Here is a 21,105-nt window from a genome sequence, read left to right as displayed (position 1 = left end):
GAAGACAACCAAATAATATCAATATATAAAAAATATTCATGTTCTGAATCCATTAAAATACAAAAAAAAAGAGAAATAAATGGAAGACTGCTCTATGGCTATACAAATGTACACAGATTTTTCCAGTCACTTGAGCTGCTGCTTTTTGTTACACATTTAAAGATTTCTGGCACACAGCTGACCTAATTCTCCTAAACCGGAATATCAATTCCCATGAGGTTCCAGAATATTATTTCCATTACTATACAGTTTTTCTTGGCTACTGTTTTCTTCTGCTCTTTCCTTTTTCTCTACTACAACATTCAAGCAATTTTATTCTAATTCCCATAAATTAGGATGGGTACCATGATTATTTCATTTTATCAGAATATTCTTTTCCTGAAATTAGCCAATTGAAGAATATTTACTCAGTATAAATTATGTGTAAGAGATGGTGTTAAACTTTGTTGGGAGTTAAAAAAAAAAAAAAGACACACCACAGAGGCTTTACAATCATTTTGAAAAAGGTACACATAATAAAAGTTACAAATACATGGTCACAAGTGATAGTTGCAAAATCAATAAAGCAATACCAAGTGCAACGGGCCTGAGGACAAGAGACAACCAGACTGGGCTGCATGCTCAGGAAGGAGTATTCAAAGGCAGGAAGAAATTATTGAGTGAGTGGAAAAGGAGAAGGGATGGTGGTGAATGACAAGAAAGGAAAACGATGGCAACCAGAAACACAAGTTGCATTTCAGTGGAAATGAGGAGAGCCATTTGGCTGGAGCAAGCTTCCAGTAGTAAGCACTTCCAGTAGGAAAGCACTGGGAGATGAAGATAAACAGATGGGCTGGAAGCTAATCCGTCTATGAAAGCAAAGAGAAAGGCACTATGGGAAATTCAGATGGCCTCCAAGGCCAGACAAATCCTGTTCTAAACCTGGTTCTGCTACCTGCCACCCTGGGTTTCCATGCCCATAAAATGTCCATAATAACAGCACCTAGCTCAAAGAGATTCTCTAAGCAATAAAGAATAAAGCTCTTATCACAGTGCTTAGCACATGTCAAGGGATAAAGAAAAAATATTTTTTTGCTTGTTCCTATTATTAGCCACACTGAGGGGTCTGGATCTTGTTGCATCACCATTAAAGGGGTCTTGGTGTAGAGCGACATGATGAATTGCTCATCTGGCAAACAATGCCCATTGTCCTGACCAGAGGCAGGAGGCCACTCTTCCTACATCCCCTTTAGGCAGCTTTCTCAATACAGTTCAAAGTCAATCCAACAACACGGATTTGAACTAACTTGCTACCCAGACACATCATTCCATTATACCCAAGGATCTCCAGAACCAAGCTACCACCTCAGTGCTCAGCTGCAGGTTCCCAGTAATGGTCCAGTATCTGCTCTTATAGATGCTAAGCTTCACAGTACAGCGAACACAGATGTCAAGACCTGGATTCAAATGCTGACCACGTGTGTTACTCCCAACAAGCTATTTTCTCCGAGCTCAATTTTCTTACATGTAAAACACGGAAATAATAAAACTAACCTGGGTATGATTTTATGAGGCTTAAAGGAGGTAAGTAAAGAAAAAGCAATGAGCACATCATTTAACACAGAATGCTAGGCACTAATTATTATCTAGCTAACTCTGGAAATAACTCTGTGAGGTACATGCTTATTATTACTCACATTTTACAGAGGAAGCTGAGGCATAAATAGATTAACTAATTTGCCAAATCTCAGACAGCATGAGCGGGAGAGCTGCACCCGAACCAGGTCGTCTGACTCCAGCACCACTTCACTCTCTCTTTCCCGCCTTCTCAGAACCCCAAGAGGATAACTACACTGACCAGTGTCAGCTTTGCCAGGCCCAGGGCCCACTGAGCTCACGGAATCACTTGGGAGAATGTCTTTGGCTGACATAGCAATAATTAAAGGAAAATCCTTAATATCCTCTAGGAACTTGTTTACTTATTATCACATATTTTTATCCCTAATGCCAAACACTAATAGCCATTTTGATGGCATAGAGAGGTCTCAAGAGTTAGGCTAAGGTCCCAGCTGTTACCATACTCATGTCTCTTTTTCTTCCAGAATTAACACATTTCGATAAAAATTTCCATCTTCTGAACACATTCTGCCTTCTCTCTCTCCTAGCAGCAACCTGACAAAATTTGCAATCAGGCTGGCTTTATGCCTCATTGTGAGCTTGCATTTCTTATGAGCTCCTTCTCTATTCACTCCTTATCAGGCTCCCCCTCCGTTTCTGCGCCATAAATCATTTTTCTGTACTCAACACATCATGTTCTTTTCCTCACCTGTTTCAATATTGCTCCGCTCACTCTATTATTTTTCCTGGGAAGCTTCCCATCTCTTTGTTTTGACAACACACGGCCATTTTTTTCACTGCAGTTTCCACAGAACATTAATGCACATGAAGCTGTTTACTTATTTTTCTTTGAAGACATATCCCCAACACTTCACTGGAGAAAATAACTTGCTTCTGATATTATTCCTGGAGTCTTGGTACCTTTTCATAATGCAATGATCCCCGGTTCTCTTTCACTCCACCCAGGAACTTAATGTGCCCTAAAATATATGTTGGTACATCTGCTTTCTCACTGAACAGACAAAAGGTATCTATTTAACCTATGATTCATTCTTTTATAATCCAACACTGCCTTTTGTCTTCTCGCATTTTCAAATGTCTCTTAAACTTCAGGAAAGTTCAAGTGTGATATCCACAGAGGTGATTTATTTCTTCTGAACACCCTGTTGAGTTTGCCTCATGCCTTTTCTAACCTGAAGAATAACTGCTCTGATGTTTTCAAATGGGTTCTAGGACACCTAAGTCTTTTTCATATGGATGAACCCCTGTCCAGAATATCAGTCTTTCTCTTTGCATTTCCTCCCATTTGGCATGCCCTTCCTTTGGGCTGCCTCAACAAGCAGATGGGTGTCTGAGCCAATAAGCCAGAAGATCATAAGTTATCTTGACAGTTCTACAAACCAAACAGAATATATATATACACACACAGAATGTACACACACACACACACACACACACATATATAATGAATCACATTATGGAAATATCTGAGCAAAAGATTTTAGGAATATATAATATTTCCCATGCTTTTCACATTGGACTGCCACTAGCAATTTTTCATAAAGCTCATTTTTTTTAATGTAAGTTAATTTTATCTTAATTCCAGTAATTGGTTATTTGGAGTTTTTATTATCTTCTTTGCTTTTTACAACAGATGCCGTTACGGTAGATGTTTCTGAGAGGCATGAATCGTTCTGTCTCCAGACATCTATTTCCACTTTAAACTGTACTATGATTAAGGGGATTACCTGGGACCTCTGGGGCTACTCCAGCTCTGTGTAAACACAGAGCATAATTTGGTAGATCTGTTTGTGTGAGTTCTGCTTCTCAACAGTATTCCACTTCTGTCATAAGAATTAGCCTATCCCAGGCTAGTTAAAAATATCTATTAGTTAAACAATCAATCATATCTTCCCAATAAACTCCAGAACTAAGCTGAGCCTGGATGAGGTGAGCAGAGATGACAAGTCTGGACCCCCATGAAGACATATAACCCTCAGTGTTCTGTGAGGAGGAGCCATCCTTAAACTGACAACCTGATCATGTTTCGAAGTTACAAGATTTCTCACCAAAACCAGCTTTCTCTTTGTAGAGGAAATATATAGTGAGTTGGTTTTAAGAGCAAAGACTCAGAAGCCAGGCTGCAGGGGTGTGATTAGCTTATTAGCTGCCTCGTGCAAGGCAAGTTACTTAGCCTCCCTGGGTCTCCATCGACGCATCAGTAAAATGTGGATAATAACGGCATCTAATTATAGAGCTGTTACGAGGATTAAGTGAGTTAACATATGCAAATCTCTTAAAATAGTGTGTGAATATAGTAAATAATAAATGTTTGCTATTATTACTAATTATACTCAATATATTCTGGAGGATTAGTTATTGGAATTCAGTATTATATCCAATAAGAAAACTGTCACCTCACCATTTAGCAGGTGTTTAATAAGTATTTGTGAAATACATTCATTGAAGTGATGACATTTCATAAACACTCTAGCATAAAAGTTGATGGGCACGGAAGAAAGTAGAGTACACTTGTAATTCAGGTGCAAAGCCTCAAAAGGTGAGGTAAGTATTGCTAAGAGTCCCTGTTGGCTCAGATGGACCAGAGAATCAGAGGGTCTCAAGGTCAGGGGCCAGAAGAGCTGTATCCACTTATGCTGGGCTGAGGTCAGGTGTACAGCAGATGTTGTTCCAGGGGACAAGAAAGCAGGAGAAAAGAAAATAAATCTCTGAGTTAGCCTCATGTAATTTAGGGCTTTTTCAGATTAGAGCTTTCTAAATAATTCCAGATCCAAAGATACTCCTCAGGTCTATTATAGACTAAAGGTTAAGGAGATCAAGGTAAAGTGAAATCTGGAGATTCCTATGGGTACCTTTTCCTTCCAGTCACACAGATCTTCCAATCCATTTTCTATATGGAAATTCACTGTATGAGGAGATTAACCAGAGGCTGAAGCATAATTGAGGTGGGATACATAAATATGGTAACAGAAAATAGCCTATATATACAAAACCTAGGACAGTCATTGCCCCTGAGGAGACAGCAAAGTGAATGGCACCCAAGGCAATGTTAAAGTACACTGCAGCTGTACCAACACTGTTTCAATCCTTAGGGAAAGCAAAAGAAAAAGAGGGTGGAAATAAATATGACCAAATGTAATACAAGTGCATGTTATATGATTTATTCATTCTCACTTGAATATTTTAAATGTCTCACACCATAAAAAGCAGACTTTTCCTTACTTAAATTGTCTTCCTAAAAAATCAAAATAAAAAACTAATGACATGAGAAACAGACATCATCGTTTATGTAGAAAATCCAAAGGAATCAACCAAAAAAACCTCCCAGAACTAATAAGTAATCATAGCATAATCACCAGGTTAATATACAAAAGTCAATTGCTTTCCATATACCATCAATGAACAAGTGGAATTTTAAATTAAAAACACAATACTATTTACATTAGCACCCCAAAAAATGAAATACTTTGTTATAAATCTAACAAAATATGTACAAGATCTATATGAGGAAAACTGCAAAACTCTGATGAACCAAATCAAAAGAACTAAATAGAGAGAGATTCCATGTCTATGGACAGGAAAACTCAATATCATCAAGACGTCAGTTCTTCCCAATTTCATCTATAGATGCAATGGAATCCCAATCTAAATCTCAGCAAGTTATTTTGTGGACATTGACAAACTAATTCTAAAGTTTATGGAGAGGCAAAAGATACAGAATACTCAACATGACGTTGAAGGAGAAAAATAAAATTAGAGGACTAACTATTCTCAAGACTTAGCTATAAAGCTACAGTGATCAAGACACTATAATATTGGTGAAAGAATGGACAAATAGATCAATGGACCAGAATAGAGAGCCCAGAAATAGACCTGCAAATATCGTCAACTGATTTTTGACAAAAGAACAAAGGTAATACAATGGAGCAAAGAGTTTTTTCAACAAATTATGCTGGAACAACTGGATACCCATATGCAAAAAAGTGAATCTAGATACAGACCTTACACTCTTCACAAAAATTAATTCAAAATGGATCACCGACTTAAATGTACAACAGAAAACTACAAAACTCGTAGATAACATAGGAGAAAACCTAAACGACTTTGGGTATGGTGATGACTTTTTAGATAAAACACCAAAGGCATGACCCATGAAAGAAATAATTGGTAATCTGGACTTCATTAAAATTAAAAACTGCCCTGTGAAAAAATAACATCAAAAGAATGAAAAGACAAGACACAGACTGGGAGAAAATATTTGCAAAAGACACATCTGATAGAGGACTCATATCCAAAATATACAGAGAATTCTTAAATCTCAACAATAAGAAAACAAACAATCCAATTTAAAAATGGGCCAAAGAGCTTAACAGAGACCTCACCAAACAAAATATACAGATGGCAAATAAGCATATGAAAAGATGCTCTGCGTCTACATCATTATGTTAACAGGGAAATGAAAATTAAAACAACAAGACACCTCTACACACCTATTAAAGTGGCCCAAATCCAAAACACTGACAACACCAAATGCTGATGAGGATGTGGAGCAATAGAAACTCTCATTCATTGTTGATGGGAATACAAAATGTACAGCCACTTCGAAAGACGGCTTGGCAATTTCTTACAAAAGTAAATATACTCTCACTATATGACCCAGCAATTGCACTCCTTGGTGTTTATCCAAAGGAGTTAAAAACTCACATCCACACAAAAACCTGCACACAGATATTTATAGCAGCTTTATTCATAACTGCCAAAATTTGGAAGCAACCAAGATGTCCTTTAGTAGGTGAATGGATAAATAAACTGTGGTGCATCCAGACAAAGGAATGTTATTCAGCACTAAAAAGAAATGAGCTGTCAAGCCATGAAAAAAACATGGAGGAACCTTAAATGCATATTACTAAGTGAAAAAAGCTGACCTAAAAAGGCTACATACTATATGATTTCAACTATACGACATCCTGGAAAAGGCAAAACTATGGAGATAGTAAAAAGATCACTGATTGCCAGGGGTTGGGGAAGAGGGGAGAGATGAACAGGCAGAGCGCAGAGGACTTTCAGGGCAGTGAAGATACTCTGTATGATATTATAATGATGGATACATGCTTTTATACATTTATGCAACCCCCTAGAATGTACATCACCAAGAATGAACCTGATGTAAACTATGACCTGTGGGAGATACGATGTGTCAGTATAGGCTCATCCTTGGTAACAAAGGTACCATTCCAGTAAGTGATGTTTATAATGGGGGAGGCTACGCATATGTCGGGTAAGGGGTATATGGGAAATCTCTGTACCTTCCTCTCGACTTGGCTATGAACCTAAAACTGCTCCAAAAAGTTAAAAAAAAATGACTGACTAAGTGTACCCCATGACCACAATGAAACATTGCTTTGACATGCCCACAGTGAATGCTTTCACAGATATGCATTGAGTTCTAATCAAAAGTCCACAAAGCAATACTACCTCTCCCACACACACTCTCACACACACAAACACATAATCCATCTTTCAGAAATGTCACACATAAAGACATGTCACTGCAGAGCAACACAACTATCCAACATAAAACTCAGCAGATGCAATAATCTGGGGGCAAGGATTGCATCGATCACTGAACAGCTAGCTCACTGTCACTTTAGAGAACTTCTGAAAAATGGTATTTAACGACTGCTTACAGATGAAATGTGACACATCCTACCCAGTATTTCACTTTAAGATGAAGAATGTCCTTCTAAAAAGTGCTGAGCTGGGTGCTCTACACAGAGAAATCCCCCTGATCTTCAAAGTGATGATGACACGGCCAAGAGCCAAGCAGAGCATCAGCATCCAACATGTAAAATGGGGTAAAGCCACACAGACTCTGTGAGATGCAGAGAAAAGAGGAACAGATTGATGCTCTCAGGATACTTCATTCCCCACAACAGTCCGTTCTAGAAGTTTCTCATAAATCTTTCCGGCAAACATTATAAAGGACTTGGCCCTCTACAGCCTGGGGCAGCCTATATAGCAGAATGAGATGCATGTGGGTTTAAATCCTAGATCTTCCATTTTCTATCTGGGTAATGCTGTGCAAATTATGTACCCTTCCTGAGCCTTGCCTTTCACATATGTAACTGTGGCGGGAAGACCTACTTCCCATGGACACGGTCACAGTTAAATGAGTTGATCCACAGTCATCTCCTGGCTTATAATAGGCATTCCATTTTGGCTTCCTTTTCCCTCCCAATGGGAAAGAGGTAATGAATAATTAAGCCAAAACTCTCAAGACATTGAAAAGTAGCACCACAGATATACTAGACAGACAGCTTATCTCTTTCATGCCCAACTGCAGAAAGACTGGACATCTTCAGGTTAGCGCACAATAAGTGCAATTGGGTGCTTGTGCTGTACTGGGCCCCATGCTAAACTCTTCACTTACTTCATGCCATTTATAATTATTACTAATTATTCATATTTTACAGATGCGGCAATCAATCCAAGTTTATACTGCTACTAAATGAGAAATCTGGGACTTAAATCCACTTCGTGTGACTCACCAGTGAGCACCCCATGGCTCCATCAATATTAAAGGTAAACAAGGGAGGAAATTCTAGAATCACTTCCGGGGAAAATTGCATCAATAGAGGCCTTCAAGTCAACATACCATTTTCCTTATGTGAAAACAAAACTCTGTTTCTTATATTCAAGCTCTAAAACTACGAGTCTGATATACAGACTTGGTCAGAATTTATCTCGGCCAAAGTGAATTCCTGGAAGTTAACAGCCGCAGTCTGACATGGAGCTGCACTTGCCACATCACTTAAGAAAATGTAGTCAACACTAGGTTGCAAAGCTTCCAATTGATCATGCCAGAAAAAGACATTTATTTTGCATCTGCTCATTTTCTTTGCCAAATAGAAAAGCAATTATGTGTGCCAATACAAAATACAACAGCTGCTTGGACACAATACATCTAAGAAGAAATGATGATTTTAATCGGAAACTGGAAATCAAAATTATAAACTTAGCATGCTGAATGCATAATAGGAAGGGATTAGCACCTCCGTGAAGTTTCCATTAATTTCTGTTCTTTGCAAGAAAACCAGAAATTGAAAAGGCTTAATTCAATTAACAGGTATGGATAAACCCATAGCTTCTTCCTATCATGGGCAAATGCACTCTCACATCTCCTATTAGCTTTTCTTACATATGAGAATTCTTCCAAAATTACAAAAATGTATAAAGAAAATTTTATATGAGATGCAATCTTTAAAAACAAAGATAAAATACTAAGCTTTCACAAATATAAAGATTCGATTATGATAAAAATCTTAGAACTACTGCTTCTTCATTCTCAAAAATATAATAATTAATACCAAATGGTTTCAATTTTTTAGTCCTCACACTTAAATAATATTCCATCTGGCTTTATGATCAGACTTTTCCTCGATACGAATCTAAAACAAACATTAGCATCCCCTTGCACTTGGTCCCCTTCACCTACAGGAATCCATGTCCCTTGGCATCTCTCCCAAGTTCTTCCATGACAGGGCTGGCTTCTCAGCTTTGTCTCCCATTACGGTGTCCTGAGCTGCTTGTAGTTACACACACACACAAACGCACACTTCACAGGTGCACACTTCTGTGTCCTCCCTCATGCTGTGCTTTCTGCCTGGGGGGACCGTCCCGCCCTTCTTCAGTTCATTGTCTCACCCCTTAAGACTCAGCTTAAGGCACACTTCCCAGGCTGGCTAAGCTATCCTTTCCTGTGTATCCCACAACTCAATGTATACACACCCATCATTGCACTTGCCACTCCTATGAGTCTCTTTTTACTTGTGTGACTTCCCCAAGGGGATGAAAGCTAATCCATGTTGGGCCAATTAGAGTCTCTTTTTCCAGAATTTGGAGTCAGGACACAGTCATTGTAGTCCATCCTTTACAGAGAATTGAACTGAGAGGCTATCTTAAGCTACGATTGAGGCAGCCCTACACTTACCAAATTAAGAAAAGTCAGTCTTTAAAAAGAGGGGAAAAGGGGAACAACATGGATTTTACAAAGGCAAAAGAGGTACCATGAAGCCCCAAAGAGGCAAAAAATAAATGTTTTAACTTTGGCAGTCCCTGTGTCCAGAAACCAAGCTCAACGCCCATGCCAGGGGTGCTGTTAGAGTCTAGTCTATCCTTCTAATAAATACCTCAATTTGCTTAAAGAAGTTTTTAAAAAGCTTTGTTCTTTGCAAGAAAATGATCCCTAAGATATCTGTAAATAGTAAGTGTTTAATAAATGTTTATTAATCAAATGAATCAACAAACCATTTCTGAAGAGTCAACAGGAGTCAGTTCGCAAATGCACAGCATCTACGATGTCTATGATGATTGAAGGCAAAATATGTAGAAGGTAAAATTTAATCTTTGTTTTAATATCAACAATTTCCATCAATACATTTAAGTTCCAAAGACTTAGGCAGTCAAGAATCCAGGATGGAAAAAGAAATGAGAAAATAACAAAATGCCCATTATCAAAATGTCCCACCCAATCTTTAGTCACTTAAGAGAGACTCATTATGGCATCTCATTTTAGGGTCAACCTCCAATTCCCACACAACTTCAAACTCCACATATGCCAAGGGAGTACAGTGACTAAGAAAGAAGAGGAAAAGTGCAGCACAGTTTCATGAGAGTTTGACCACAATAGACCTTAGAAAGAGTATCAAATGACATGAGACCACCCCATCTTGTCTCCCTTGCATCACTTCATGGATAAGAAAAACAGAAATACATGGAAGTAAAATAACTGGCCCAAGGGCCACAGCAAATCAGAATCAGATTAGAACACAGTTTTCCCACCAACCAGGTCATGGCTCCTCACACTGCCCCACGTTGCCTCTCGTTTCTTTACATCCAGCATAACCCAGAAAATAGCTCTTCTCTTTCAAAAAAATAATCAGCAACACTACCTTGTTCAGATTTTTCATTAATAGCAGTAGAGACAATGACGAGCGCTTTACTGTTCAAGACATGATGGTTTCTTAGACATCAAGCATTATCACACCTGTACTTTCTGCTTAAAAATATCTGGAGATTGGTACCCAATCTTGACTTACCTGAAAGGTTTACCTATTCTTTGCGGCTATAAATTATGTGCTGTAAAGAAGAGAAAAACAAATTGCATTGAGGATATGTGCACAGTCTCTCACTGACTTGCATGAAAACCAAAACTACAGTTTTATAACTAAATATGCACTTTTTTAATTAAAACTTTTTTATCATAATTACAGTATTCCTTTCACAAAGTTACACTCCTTTCACAGTCACAAAGGAAAATTACTTAAGAGAGCCAAATGCAAAGTATGAAAAAAAATCTATGATAAAGACTTAACTGTCAGGAACCAAAAGCTCTCCTACCCAAAAACTGAAATGTACTGTTTATTCATTAGGTGTTGAGGGCATGTCTAACTCTTAACGTTAAGACATAAACATTATTCCTCACCTACATCCAACTCTAGCTGGTTGCTTGGCTTTCGTTGTTTTATTTTTTTCTGAATTATGATATATGAATTGCCTTCATCCCCTAAAATATCCATACTTATGTTCCCTTTAAACACTTTACCAATACTTTCAGAGGTCAAATCGTTAAGAGCAAATCTTTAATGCCAGGCTCCTCATGGAAACTGCTGCTAAGGGTGATTTCAAAATCAATATGCATTTTCTAGATTATATATAAAGTAATAAAGATCATGGTTTGAATAATATGAATAGCATTAAACACTCATAAATCTACAACATGACATACATCTTCCTATACGGTTATAAACCATCTGAAAAACTAGCAAATTAAGTCTTTATTATTTGATTTTTGACCTAATGATTTGTTTCTTAAAGTCGTGTTTTATTCAATACTCATTCTAAATACATCAAAAAATTTTAATAAAAAGGTCAACTATTAGTCTCAGAAACTAAGAATAACTCTAAGCATATCTTTTGAGACAACTTATAGAGGGTAGCATTCACTGGTAAGAATAAGTGTTAACAGAGGCATTCTATTCTCCTGCTAAACTTCAATGAACTTTCCATCATTGCTACAAGAATATTTTTCCTTTACAATCATTTCCCTCTAAAATATTGTAAGCTCATAAAAAGAGAGAAAATAACTAGATATCATAAACAAGTCAAATCAAGACTATATGACTTTCTTTCATAAATGCAGCAAAGAAAAGGCAAATGCTATAAAGAAAAGATTTCTAAACAGTAACTCTTCTATATGGGCTTTGGCAAAAATAAGCATGGTGGTGGGGAAAGCTAAATCCTAGGACTACCATTTATGAAAAGCCACAATTAAAAGCTATGTTAAGTTCTTTACATGTGTTAACTCCTATTTTCCTCAGAATGCCTGGTATTGCAGCCATCGACACTGGGGAAACAGAGAGTTGAAGTACTTTGCCAAAGATCATATACCTGGTAAACAGTGGAGCGGAATTAGACCCAGGCGCTCTGGTATGAGTCCATGCTCTTTACTGCTAGGTACACTGTCCACCTCATAAGTTTTCGTAAGAATTAAAATTGTAGGCTGGACCTAAATCCTGTAACATGATTCCTGGTGATTGGTAACTGCCCACTCCATGGGGGCTACAGTGGTACCCATAATGTTGATACTGATGAAAATCATGATCGTGATGCTTGCTTCTGAATCATAAGAGAATCTTCAAATCATTTATTTTTCCACAATTCTTTTTCCTTCTGCTGGACAAAATGTCCCTCCAAACTCTTGCTGAATTTTTAAAAATGTTTTTTTTCAAGCAGGTATATTTTTAAGACTCTGTCACATTCAATCTACAAAACAGCACCAGATCAAAACATGTGGCAGACAATTTTCAGAGTAACAAACTAGAAATCCCCCCAAATTATCTGAAGCTACCATGATTTATTGCCTGGCGTAGAATAATGTTCCCGTGAAAGAATTATTTATATACACCCTGAGTGTTTACAATGCTAAGATGAACTGATACTGCTTTTATTACAATCACTCCACAACCTCTCAGCAGGCTACATTAAAAAAGAGAAATAGAAAAAAAATTAAGCTGGATGACAGTAGTATTAACAAAAAGAGCAAAGAAATCAGGACCAAACTCCCTCCAACACCCTAAGAGCACTAGCTGTATTCTGCAAAAGAGGGGAGAGATGTCCTGTGACCTCGAAGTCACCTAGCCATGCAAGACAGAGGTTGAGTATTCCATATGGTGACTGTTGAACTGATGGAAAAGCATGAAGCCTGAGATCTTCTAAGAGCCAAGTGTGGCAGTGACAAAACTGCACGCCAGCAAGAAATGCCTACATTCTGATGGTTTTCTCTTTCAACATATGTCCCTGTGCATCCAGTTGGAAGGCAGATCCCTAAGCTTGATTGCTCTACACTGAAAAGGAAAGAACTTATCATCCATTGACTGAAATTCACAGAGGATCGAAGATTGCCAAGAATCGGTACCCAATCAAGGTTAAGCAGAATAACGAGGGGCTGTGAGCAGTTAGAAACTCTACCAACTGCTATCCATAAATTAATAGGAATTTCGCCTCCTTAGCTTGTGATTTATTTGGAAGAAGCTTTTAGTGCTCAGTTCTGAATGAAGCCAAGGAACACACTTTATTGAAATGATCCATTTTAGTGCTGAACTCAGTTCAAGAACCAAAGCGGATTTCAATAAGCTTTCAGACAAACCCATCAAAGTAATTCTTGCTTCACCACATACCCTTGGGCTGGTTCAGAAGGAATAACATCACTCTCAACTAATGGTTAGGAAATAGAAAAAAAAAAAAAAAAAACTCTCTTCTAATTCTCTATCAGAAGAGAAGATTTTTCTGGTAAGTTCCATATTTGGGAAAAGCTACTTTTAAGGAACTTGGGAGCACAGGCTGGGTATCAATCCACCAAAGAACATTAAAGGCACATTGATGACACTATCCCAATAAATATAGTTCATAATTAAGACGCCTGGTAACTCTCATTGACACAAGCGATTTTTGAAAATAACTTTTTTATTTAAATTTTTACTTTTTAAAATAAATTTCCCAATATTTCCATCATTCCTAAAGCAAACCACAACCATTTGTTCACCCTTCCCAATAAAATATTTCCTTCTCCAGTGGAGGACAAATGCCTGCAGCAATTACCCACCTCCCTTCTCCAGTGCCTTCGTATTTACTAAGCATGTCTGCAGTTCAGTAACAATGAAGGGGACAGGGTCCTGGCAAAAGCTATTGTCAATTCACTATATTCAAAAGAAATGGACAAGCTATGAAAAGGCTTGGGGCATGTATGGGACAAAGATCAGAAGAGGATATCATTCGGATATTGTATCCAAATGATAGGATCATGTAAACAGTGATAAAGTTGCTTAATAATAAATAATTTTAACAATAATTATGCTAGTTGGTTTGGTCAGTGTCATCATAAAATGCAGCCTGAAAGTTACTGCTTTCTTGGGTTCACCACCATCATGCACCTACCTCCCACAAATAAGTCACAGGGATCTGGATGCAGCCATCTAAGAACTACATCTAAAGACCAATGTATTTATGCCATGGAAGAAGAGAGAGAATTCCATAGCAAAATGAGGCCCAGCTCTTCTTTAAACAAAGCAAAGAAAGTGAGGAAAACTGATCAGCAGCAACTAAAGAATTTGCAAAGTCTGTTTAAAATGAGATCTTAATTAATATCTACTTCCATGAGGTGGTTTGTGTTCTTAACGTGGATTCATCATTGAGGTTTACACTTGCATTAAGAGATTTTAAAGTAGTGGAGGGGTTTATGATGATGAACCCACAAACGTCACTTTTAACTGCCGGATGTATTTTCTGCGGAAACCTATTGGTTAATTCCACACCTCTTTCATTGGGTCATTTCATTTTTGAAAGCAGCAGCTGAATGAGATTGAAAATGGCTCATCTGAGATCAGTCCATGGGAAAAGTGTGTAAAATGGTTGGTTGGGGAAAAGAGGGGAACAAGAGAACTCAGTTATTCATCAGTATATAGGCTTTCAACAGATTTTTTTCGTATCACCTGCAATTCTCACTTCACTAGCTCACTAAGTTTCTCTCAAAGCTGATAAGAGGCTGTTAATAGTGACCTGAAACACTTCTGCCCTACTCACAGGATCATAAGTGTAGCAGAAAAGTTCAAAATCCCACCTCAGGAGTTTAATCTGCACAGCATTTCTCACTTTGGGGAAAAAGAGTGTAATGCAAGGTCTACAGAAATAAAGCATTAGCATTAAAACACTTAAAAGATCAGTTACTCATTCCATCAATGAAGGTCAAAATATGTATACGCCTCCCCAAGTCCCTGAATTTAATTGCCTCACGATTTCACTTTAGTACCAAAGTGTTCCCTAGTCCTAAACCTGTCTTAGTTTCTTGATTTGCATGCCTACGTGCAAGGGATTTAGAAGAAAAACTTTTAAGACCCACTGAAGTGAAAAATCTAACCAGTGTCTTGCCCACAAAAGTAGAAAATGAGCTTCTATTAAGTAAAAACACCATGATCATCATCCAACTGAGCTCCATGAGGGGAAGGCTTTGTTATTTCACTGCCACGTTCCTAGCACCAAAAATGGTGCCTGGCCCATTGTGGGTGCTCAGAAAATACTGTTGAATGAATGAGTGATCCATGAGAGACCTTGGAAGGTAGCAGAAAAAGAGGAAATGAGCAAGAATTTATTGAGTCAAAAACTGTCTTCAACGCCCATTGTAATCATTGTCATTTAAACATGAAATCATTCCAGCATATAAATAAAAAATGACTACATACAATTATACATATAGATATGAGTTATGAAGATAGGATTTCATGTAGAATTCACTGAGCTTTCTAATGTGAAAGGGAAAGTGTGCCCATGTGTGAATGAACTTGATGTAATAAGGAGGGTAGGGAGAAGGAATGTTTACATACAAAACATTTCTCATTTCACAAGGAGTAATTCAGTAAAAAGGTAATACCAACTGAAATTTTATCTCATTCCAGAGTGTATATTCTAGGTCCTAGGTTTTTTATTGCACTTTCTACCTATAAGCCAATCGCCAAATCACAGAAAAACAGGAGGCTAAATAAATGACTTGCAGTAGGACTTTTCCCTGGGTTGAGGATTTGTGCCTGTGCTTGCTAACTTCTGAAAACATTTGAACTGGTAGTGTTTAGCCCAATTTTTTGTCAGCCTAATGCCATGCATACAATACAAATATGTACTAGCAAACAGTCTCTAAGTTCAACCAAGAAAAAAATCCCACAGGAACTCCTCATTCCCTGCCTGCATCCTGGAGGATCACCATTTCACGATGCATCCTGGGGTTCACAAAGCCACACAGGAATAATAATATTCATAACACTAACCTTCTAATAACAATGCTGCTTGCTGCCACGTGCTGAATGTCCACTGTGTGCCAGGAACCTATTCACATGCTTATTACACGTACTACTGCTTTTAGTTCTGACAACGAATCTGAGGATAAGGTGCTACTGTTCCTATTAGATGAGAAAATCAAGGCTCATAGAGATAAAATAACTTGTCCAGGATCAAGGAGGCGAAGGAGCCGTGTTTAAATGCTGTCTGCAGAGATCTTAAGAACCAGGGAAACACTGCCTCTTCGAACTCTGATTTGCTTTACCTCATCACCTTCTGACAAAAGTTCAAGCATACTTTTCAAAAGTAATTTTAACACGAATCAAATTTATACCCAAATATATAACACCATTCCTCTCCAAGAGGGAAAATATATGACAAGCTATCTTTCCAAGGAGGGAAAATGGTCCTTCTTGCCCACAAACATGTTAACTTAGTAAGATTCTGTGCTGTATACGGCTCTCTGGGCATCATTTTTTTCTAAAATACATAGCCTGGTGCTCTGGGTAAAAAAAAAAAAAAAAACACCAAAGTATAAGCTACAAAAGCATGTCATCTAATTCAACATATTAGCGCCAATCCCCTATAAAGAAGGCAAGAGGGGCCTCATTTGTGGACCCAAGGATGATTGCAAGAATCTTCCTACCCATGAGAGTTCAACAGGGAGGCCAGCTCCACAGAGAATGCCTCCCTAAAGCTAGGTCCTTGCCCGGGACTCTGGACTTTAGAGCATGGCAAATGGGCAAAGCACAGGTTTAGGGATCAAGCAGCTGGAGCCCCAATCTTGATCTTACCACTTACGAACTAGGTAAATATGGACAAGGTTTATTACCCTCTGAGATCTTCCATTTCCTCCTGGCAATGGGAACTATAACATCTACCCTAAACGGATATTGTGACAGTTGCATGGGATAACATATGGGAAGTGCTTGCCCACTGCCTGGTACACAGTAGATGGACAACAGATACAAAATTTTCTTGCCCCAGCAGGACCTTCTTCACTGGTGTGCTGGAGCTGGTTCACACTGGCTTGCAAGAAATGACTAGTAAATTTTCATGAATTTTGCAAGCCCATTATTAAAAACAGCCATTCTTGAAAATTAAATTATATAAACTTAAAATTAAATACAGTCATGCACTGCACAACGACTTTCAGTCAACGACAAACTGCATATACAATGGTGGTCCCATAAGATTAATACCATACAGCCTAGGTGTGCAGTAAGCTATACCATCTAGGTTTGTGTAAATATACTCTGTGACGTTCGCACAACAACAAAATCACCTAACCACACATTTCTCAGAATGTAGCCCATCATTAAGTGATGTATGACCGTAAATCATATTAAAAACAAAGGTAATAAATCCTCAAAGCTCATCACTTCCTAATTAGCTTACTTCATTTTATTGTTGTCTATGCTCTTGAGGTTATTTATGCCTATTGTCTCTTGGTAGTGGAAATACTGCATGACAATGGGCCACTGCACATCTCTCCCAACTCCACGTTCAGTGATGTCACATTTGTAGCTTGAAAACAGCCATGGCTGGAGTATTTACATGGAAATTGGTAAGCACTACAAGTCAGGATTTCCTTTCTTGGGAGAGCCAGTTATTAAACATTTATCAGCACATCACTGGTATTCCTATTTCATCTTATTCCTTTCTGTTCCATCATCTTTTGCCTCTCCTCTCTACAAGTTATCTACGTATACACACACAGGTTCACTAAATTTAAAATAAAAATGAAAACAAAAACTTAACATCCCTCCAGTGAACATCCTTTTTCCCCCATTCCTTCAGTATCAAATTCACTAAAAACGTTATATCTATGCTTAATTCCAACACTTCCTTACCATCCACTCATTAATTTACTCATTTCACAAATGTTTGAGCAACTACAAATAGACAGACAGAATAAAAGGAATTGGGGCTACAAATGTGAGTGACAAGGTCCCTGTCCTCACGGAATTCAAGGTCTCTATAGCCTGACTTCTGTCCCACCTTGAAAGTCTTCAATGCTCTATTAATTTCTCTTTTTCTCCTCCTTTGCCTTCCTTTAAAAAATTTACAAGTTCCCCAAATGTTTTGTCTTCTTTTCCTCCACAGCCTTCTACAACGTTAAGATTTCCTCAGTGTTTTGACTATTTATCTCTCTTCTTTCTTCCTCAGGAATTTTATGCATTATGGCGATTTTATCTTCCCCCAACTCTCAGAAAATCTATTTCTCCCCTAGCCTTTCACCTCAGTAACTGACACCAACATCCACCCAACTTTTTAAGCCAGAAATCCAAAAACTCTTGTTTTCTTCCTTTCCCTCACCCCCTCACCCCAAACATCAGTAAGTCCTGTTGGATCTGTATCTGAAAGATACCCCAAATCCACCACATCTCTTCCTCCCAGTCTCTATCACCCTTGGCCAAGCCCCGTTCTTTCTCACTCTGATGTAGGGGCCTCCTAGCCCCTCTCCCTGTTCCACTCCTGCCCCCTAACATCACGCCCTACAAAAAGCCAGTGTGAACATTTTCAAAAAGAAATGTAATCATTTCTCTCCACACTTAAAAAAAAAAAAAGCTCCAAAGTCTTCCCATTCCACTCAGAATAAAATCCAAACTTGCTTCTATGGCCAACATGGTCCTTCAGCATTCGGGCCTGCCCACCCACTGACTGCACCCTTTCCCATCCCCACTCGCTCATGACCCCAAGTCTGGAAGCCTCTGCCCAGATCTTTGCAGAGCTTTGCACGGCTGGTTCTTTCTCTCATTCACGAGGATTCAGGAGGCCTTCCCTCACCAACCAATCCGAATTTGCCCAGGCCAGACAGACCCATCACTCTCCATCACACTGTTCACTCATTGTTCATTATTCAGTGTCTGTCTTGCTCCACAGAAAGGGAAGCCACACAAGAGCAAAGACGTTGTCTTCCTTATTTACCAGGACATCCCTGGGGCCTAGAACAGTGCCTAGCACATGGTGGATGCTCAGCAGACATTTGTTGGTGAACAGATGAATGGAGAAAGATGCAAAAGACAGGCAAAGGAGGTAATAATTGGAAACAAAGACCCTGAACAGGGAGTTTTCCAGGACTGCACAGAGTAATACGAACAGCAATCGGAAGTGGTAAAGCGCTAATCATATGAACTGAATTTCCATCTTTATTAAATTCTGACTTTCCCATGGCTTGAGCTATTTTAGAGGCAATCTAATTTAGTGAGCACCTATTCTGATAAACACATGTTAATTTTCATGGCTAGGTCAAAATATTAAAAAAAGAAAGAAAATAGCATGCTGTGAAGATTTTCCTGCATCCTCAGAAACATTTGTGAAAGGCAGAGTCTCCTGGGCTTCCTCCCACCCTTGTGCTGTGATAAATTCCCATCACACACAGGGTGCAGGGAGAGGCAGCGCAGGGGGAGGGCAGAGCGCGTTCCTCCCCCAGAAAACTGAGGGCGCCTCCTCTCCGATGCAGGGCTCTTCCACCAGGGAAGCAGTAAAATGTCTGCTCTTCTTAACTGAGGCTTCACAGCTACACAACTCACCCCCTGCTCCCAAGTAACAGCAGACAGCAGGGCTCCTACTTGCTTCTGCTAGCTACTCCCTTCTTATCTGATCTAATAGAAGGAAGGAAGGGAAGGAGGGAGAAAAGAAAGGAAGCGGGAGAGAGAGCAGGAAAGAAGGGAGGGAGGGAGAGTGGGAGGTCACAAAGAACCAACGCAGGGCTTCCCTTCGCCAGTCATCCTACTTTGTAAGAGGTGATGCGGGATGGTGAAAACGCGCACAGGCGAGGAGCCCAGCCCAGTACCTCATCATGGACCACACAGCTCGAGGAGACACCGGGAATCCACTGCTCTTGGGTTCTGGTGGCAATGGGGAGTGGCAGCCACCCCAAGCTCCTTTGTGAGGGAACCGCTGCTGCTTCCCGTTCTCCCGGAGAGGGTGCGCTGGCAGTGAGGAGGGCTGGGGGCTCCGGGGCTGCTGCGGGCTGCGATGAGGGATGACCCCATTGCTCCTAATTGTGCACGGAATTGAGGGGAAACAAAGTCAAACAGAATGACAAGGCTTGCAACAAGAAACAGCAGTCCCCTGTTCCATCCCCAAGTCCTGCTCCTTGGAAGCAACCATTCTCAAGTCTTTTAGCTCTTCCGTTTCTGGTATTTACCACAATATTTGCAAAATTACATACTTATATCTTTTTTTTCAGTTTTAGAACTTATCATATTGACTTCCTACTATAGAAGACTAGGACCCAGTCCCTCTTACATGGTCACCAACACACACACACACACACTCTCTCTTCATCCCTCACCCTCCAAATACATTTCTCTCATAATAAATATGATTTGAATTCTCATAATTTGGTTGAAGTGGTATTTGGGATTTACATTATTACGATCTTATAAAATACCGTTCATAGCTGATCCACCCAACGTACTCTCACATTTTTCTTTCATGAATCCTCTGAGGTATAACTCATAACCACTAGCTGGGGAAAAATTTAAAAGTCTGATACTGGGGCCACCTGGGTGGTGTAACGGTCAAGTTCACGCACTCTACTTCAGTGGCCCAGGGTGCACAGGTTAGGATCCTGGGCACAGACCTGCACACCGCTCATCAAGCCGTGCTATGACGATGTCCCACATACAAAATAGAGCAAGACTGGCACAGATGTTAGCTCAGGGACAATCTTCCTCACCAAAAAGAGAAAAAAAATAAAGTCTGATACTACCAAGTGATGGTAAGAATGTGAAACAGAGGGAATTCTCATACACTGCTACAATCATTTCCAGAGCAATGTCTCAGCATGTAACACTGAACAAGCATCTCTCTGTGGTCCCAGCAACTCCACTTCTATGGCCGTGCCCTAGAAAAACTGACATGTATGTGCACATAAAAACCCACTGCAGCACAGTTTATAACAAAAAGCGGGAAAGTAATTCCAAATCCAGGAAAATGGATAAATTGTGATAATTAAATACTATACATCAGTTAAAATAAATGAACCAGAGTTACATGTATCAACATTGATCTATCTCAAAAGTCCAATGCTAAATGAAAAGCAAGTGATGCCATTTATATAAAGTTTGCAAGCATGTAAAACAATATTAT

At 39.1% G+C, this 21,105-nt stretch overlaps 1 protein-coding gene across 2 annotated transcripts in view; it reads right to left on the bottom strand.

The window, feature by feature from the left end:
- TMTC1 (transmembrane O-mannosyltransferase targeting cadherins 1) overlaps positions 1-21,105 on the bottom strand; it is a 261,498-nt gene that overhangs the window by 204,646 nt on the left and 35,747 nt on the right. Inside the window, exon 5 of one of the 2 annotated variants that reach the window (XM_046679163.1) lies at positions 19,802-20,008. The exons of the other annotated variant lie outside the window; for it this stretch is intronic. Within the exon in view, the coding sequence (XP_046535119.1) occupies positions 19,802-20,008 (207 nt within the window). The remainder of the gene's footprint in view (positions 1-19,801; positions 20,009-21,105) is intronic. 2 annotated transcript variants of the gene reach the window in all.

This window comes from Equus quagga, chromosome 1, assembly GCF_021613505.1.
Source record: "Equus quagga isolate Etosha38 chromosome 1, UCLA_HA_Equagga_1.0, whole genome shotgun sequence".
NCBI lineage: Eukaryota > Metazoa > Chordata > Mammalia > Perissodactyla > Equidae > Equus > Equus quagga.
Note: the sequence above shows the minus strand (reverse complement) of the source record. Positions and strands in the feature narration are given on the sequence as shown.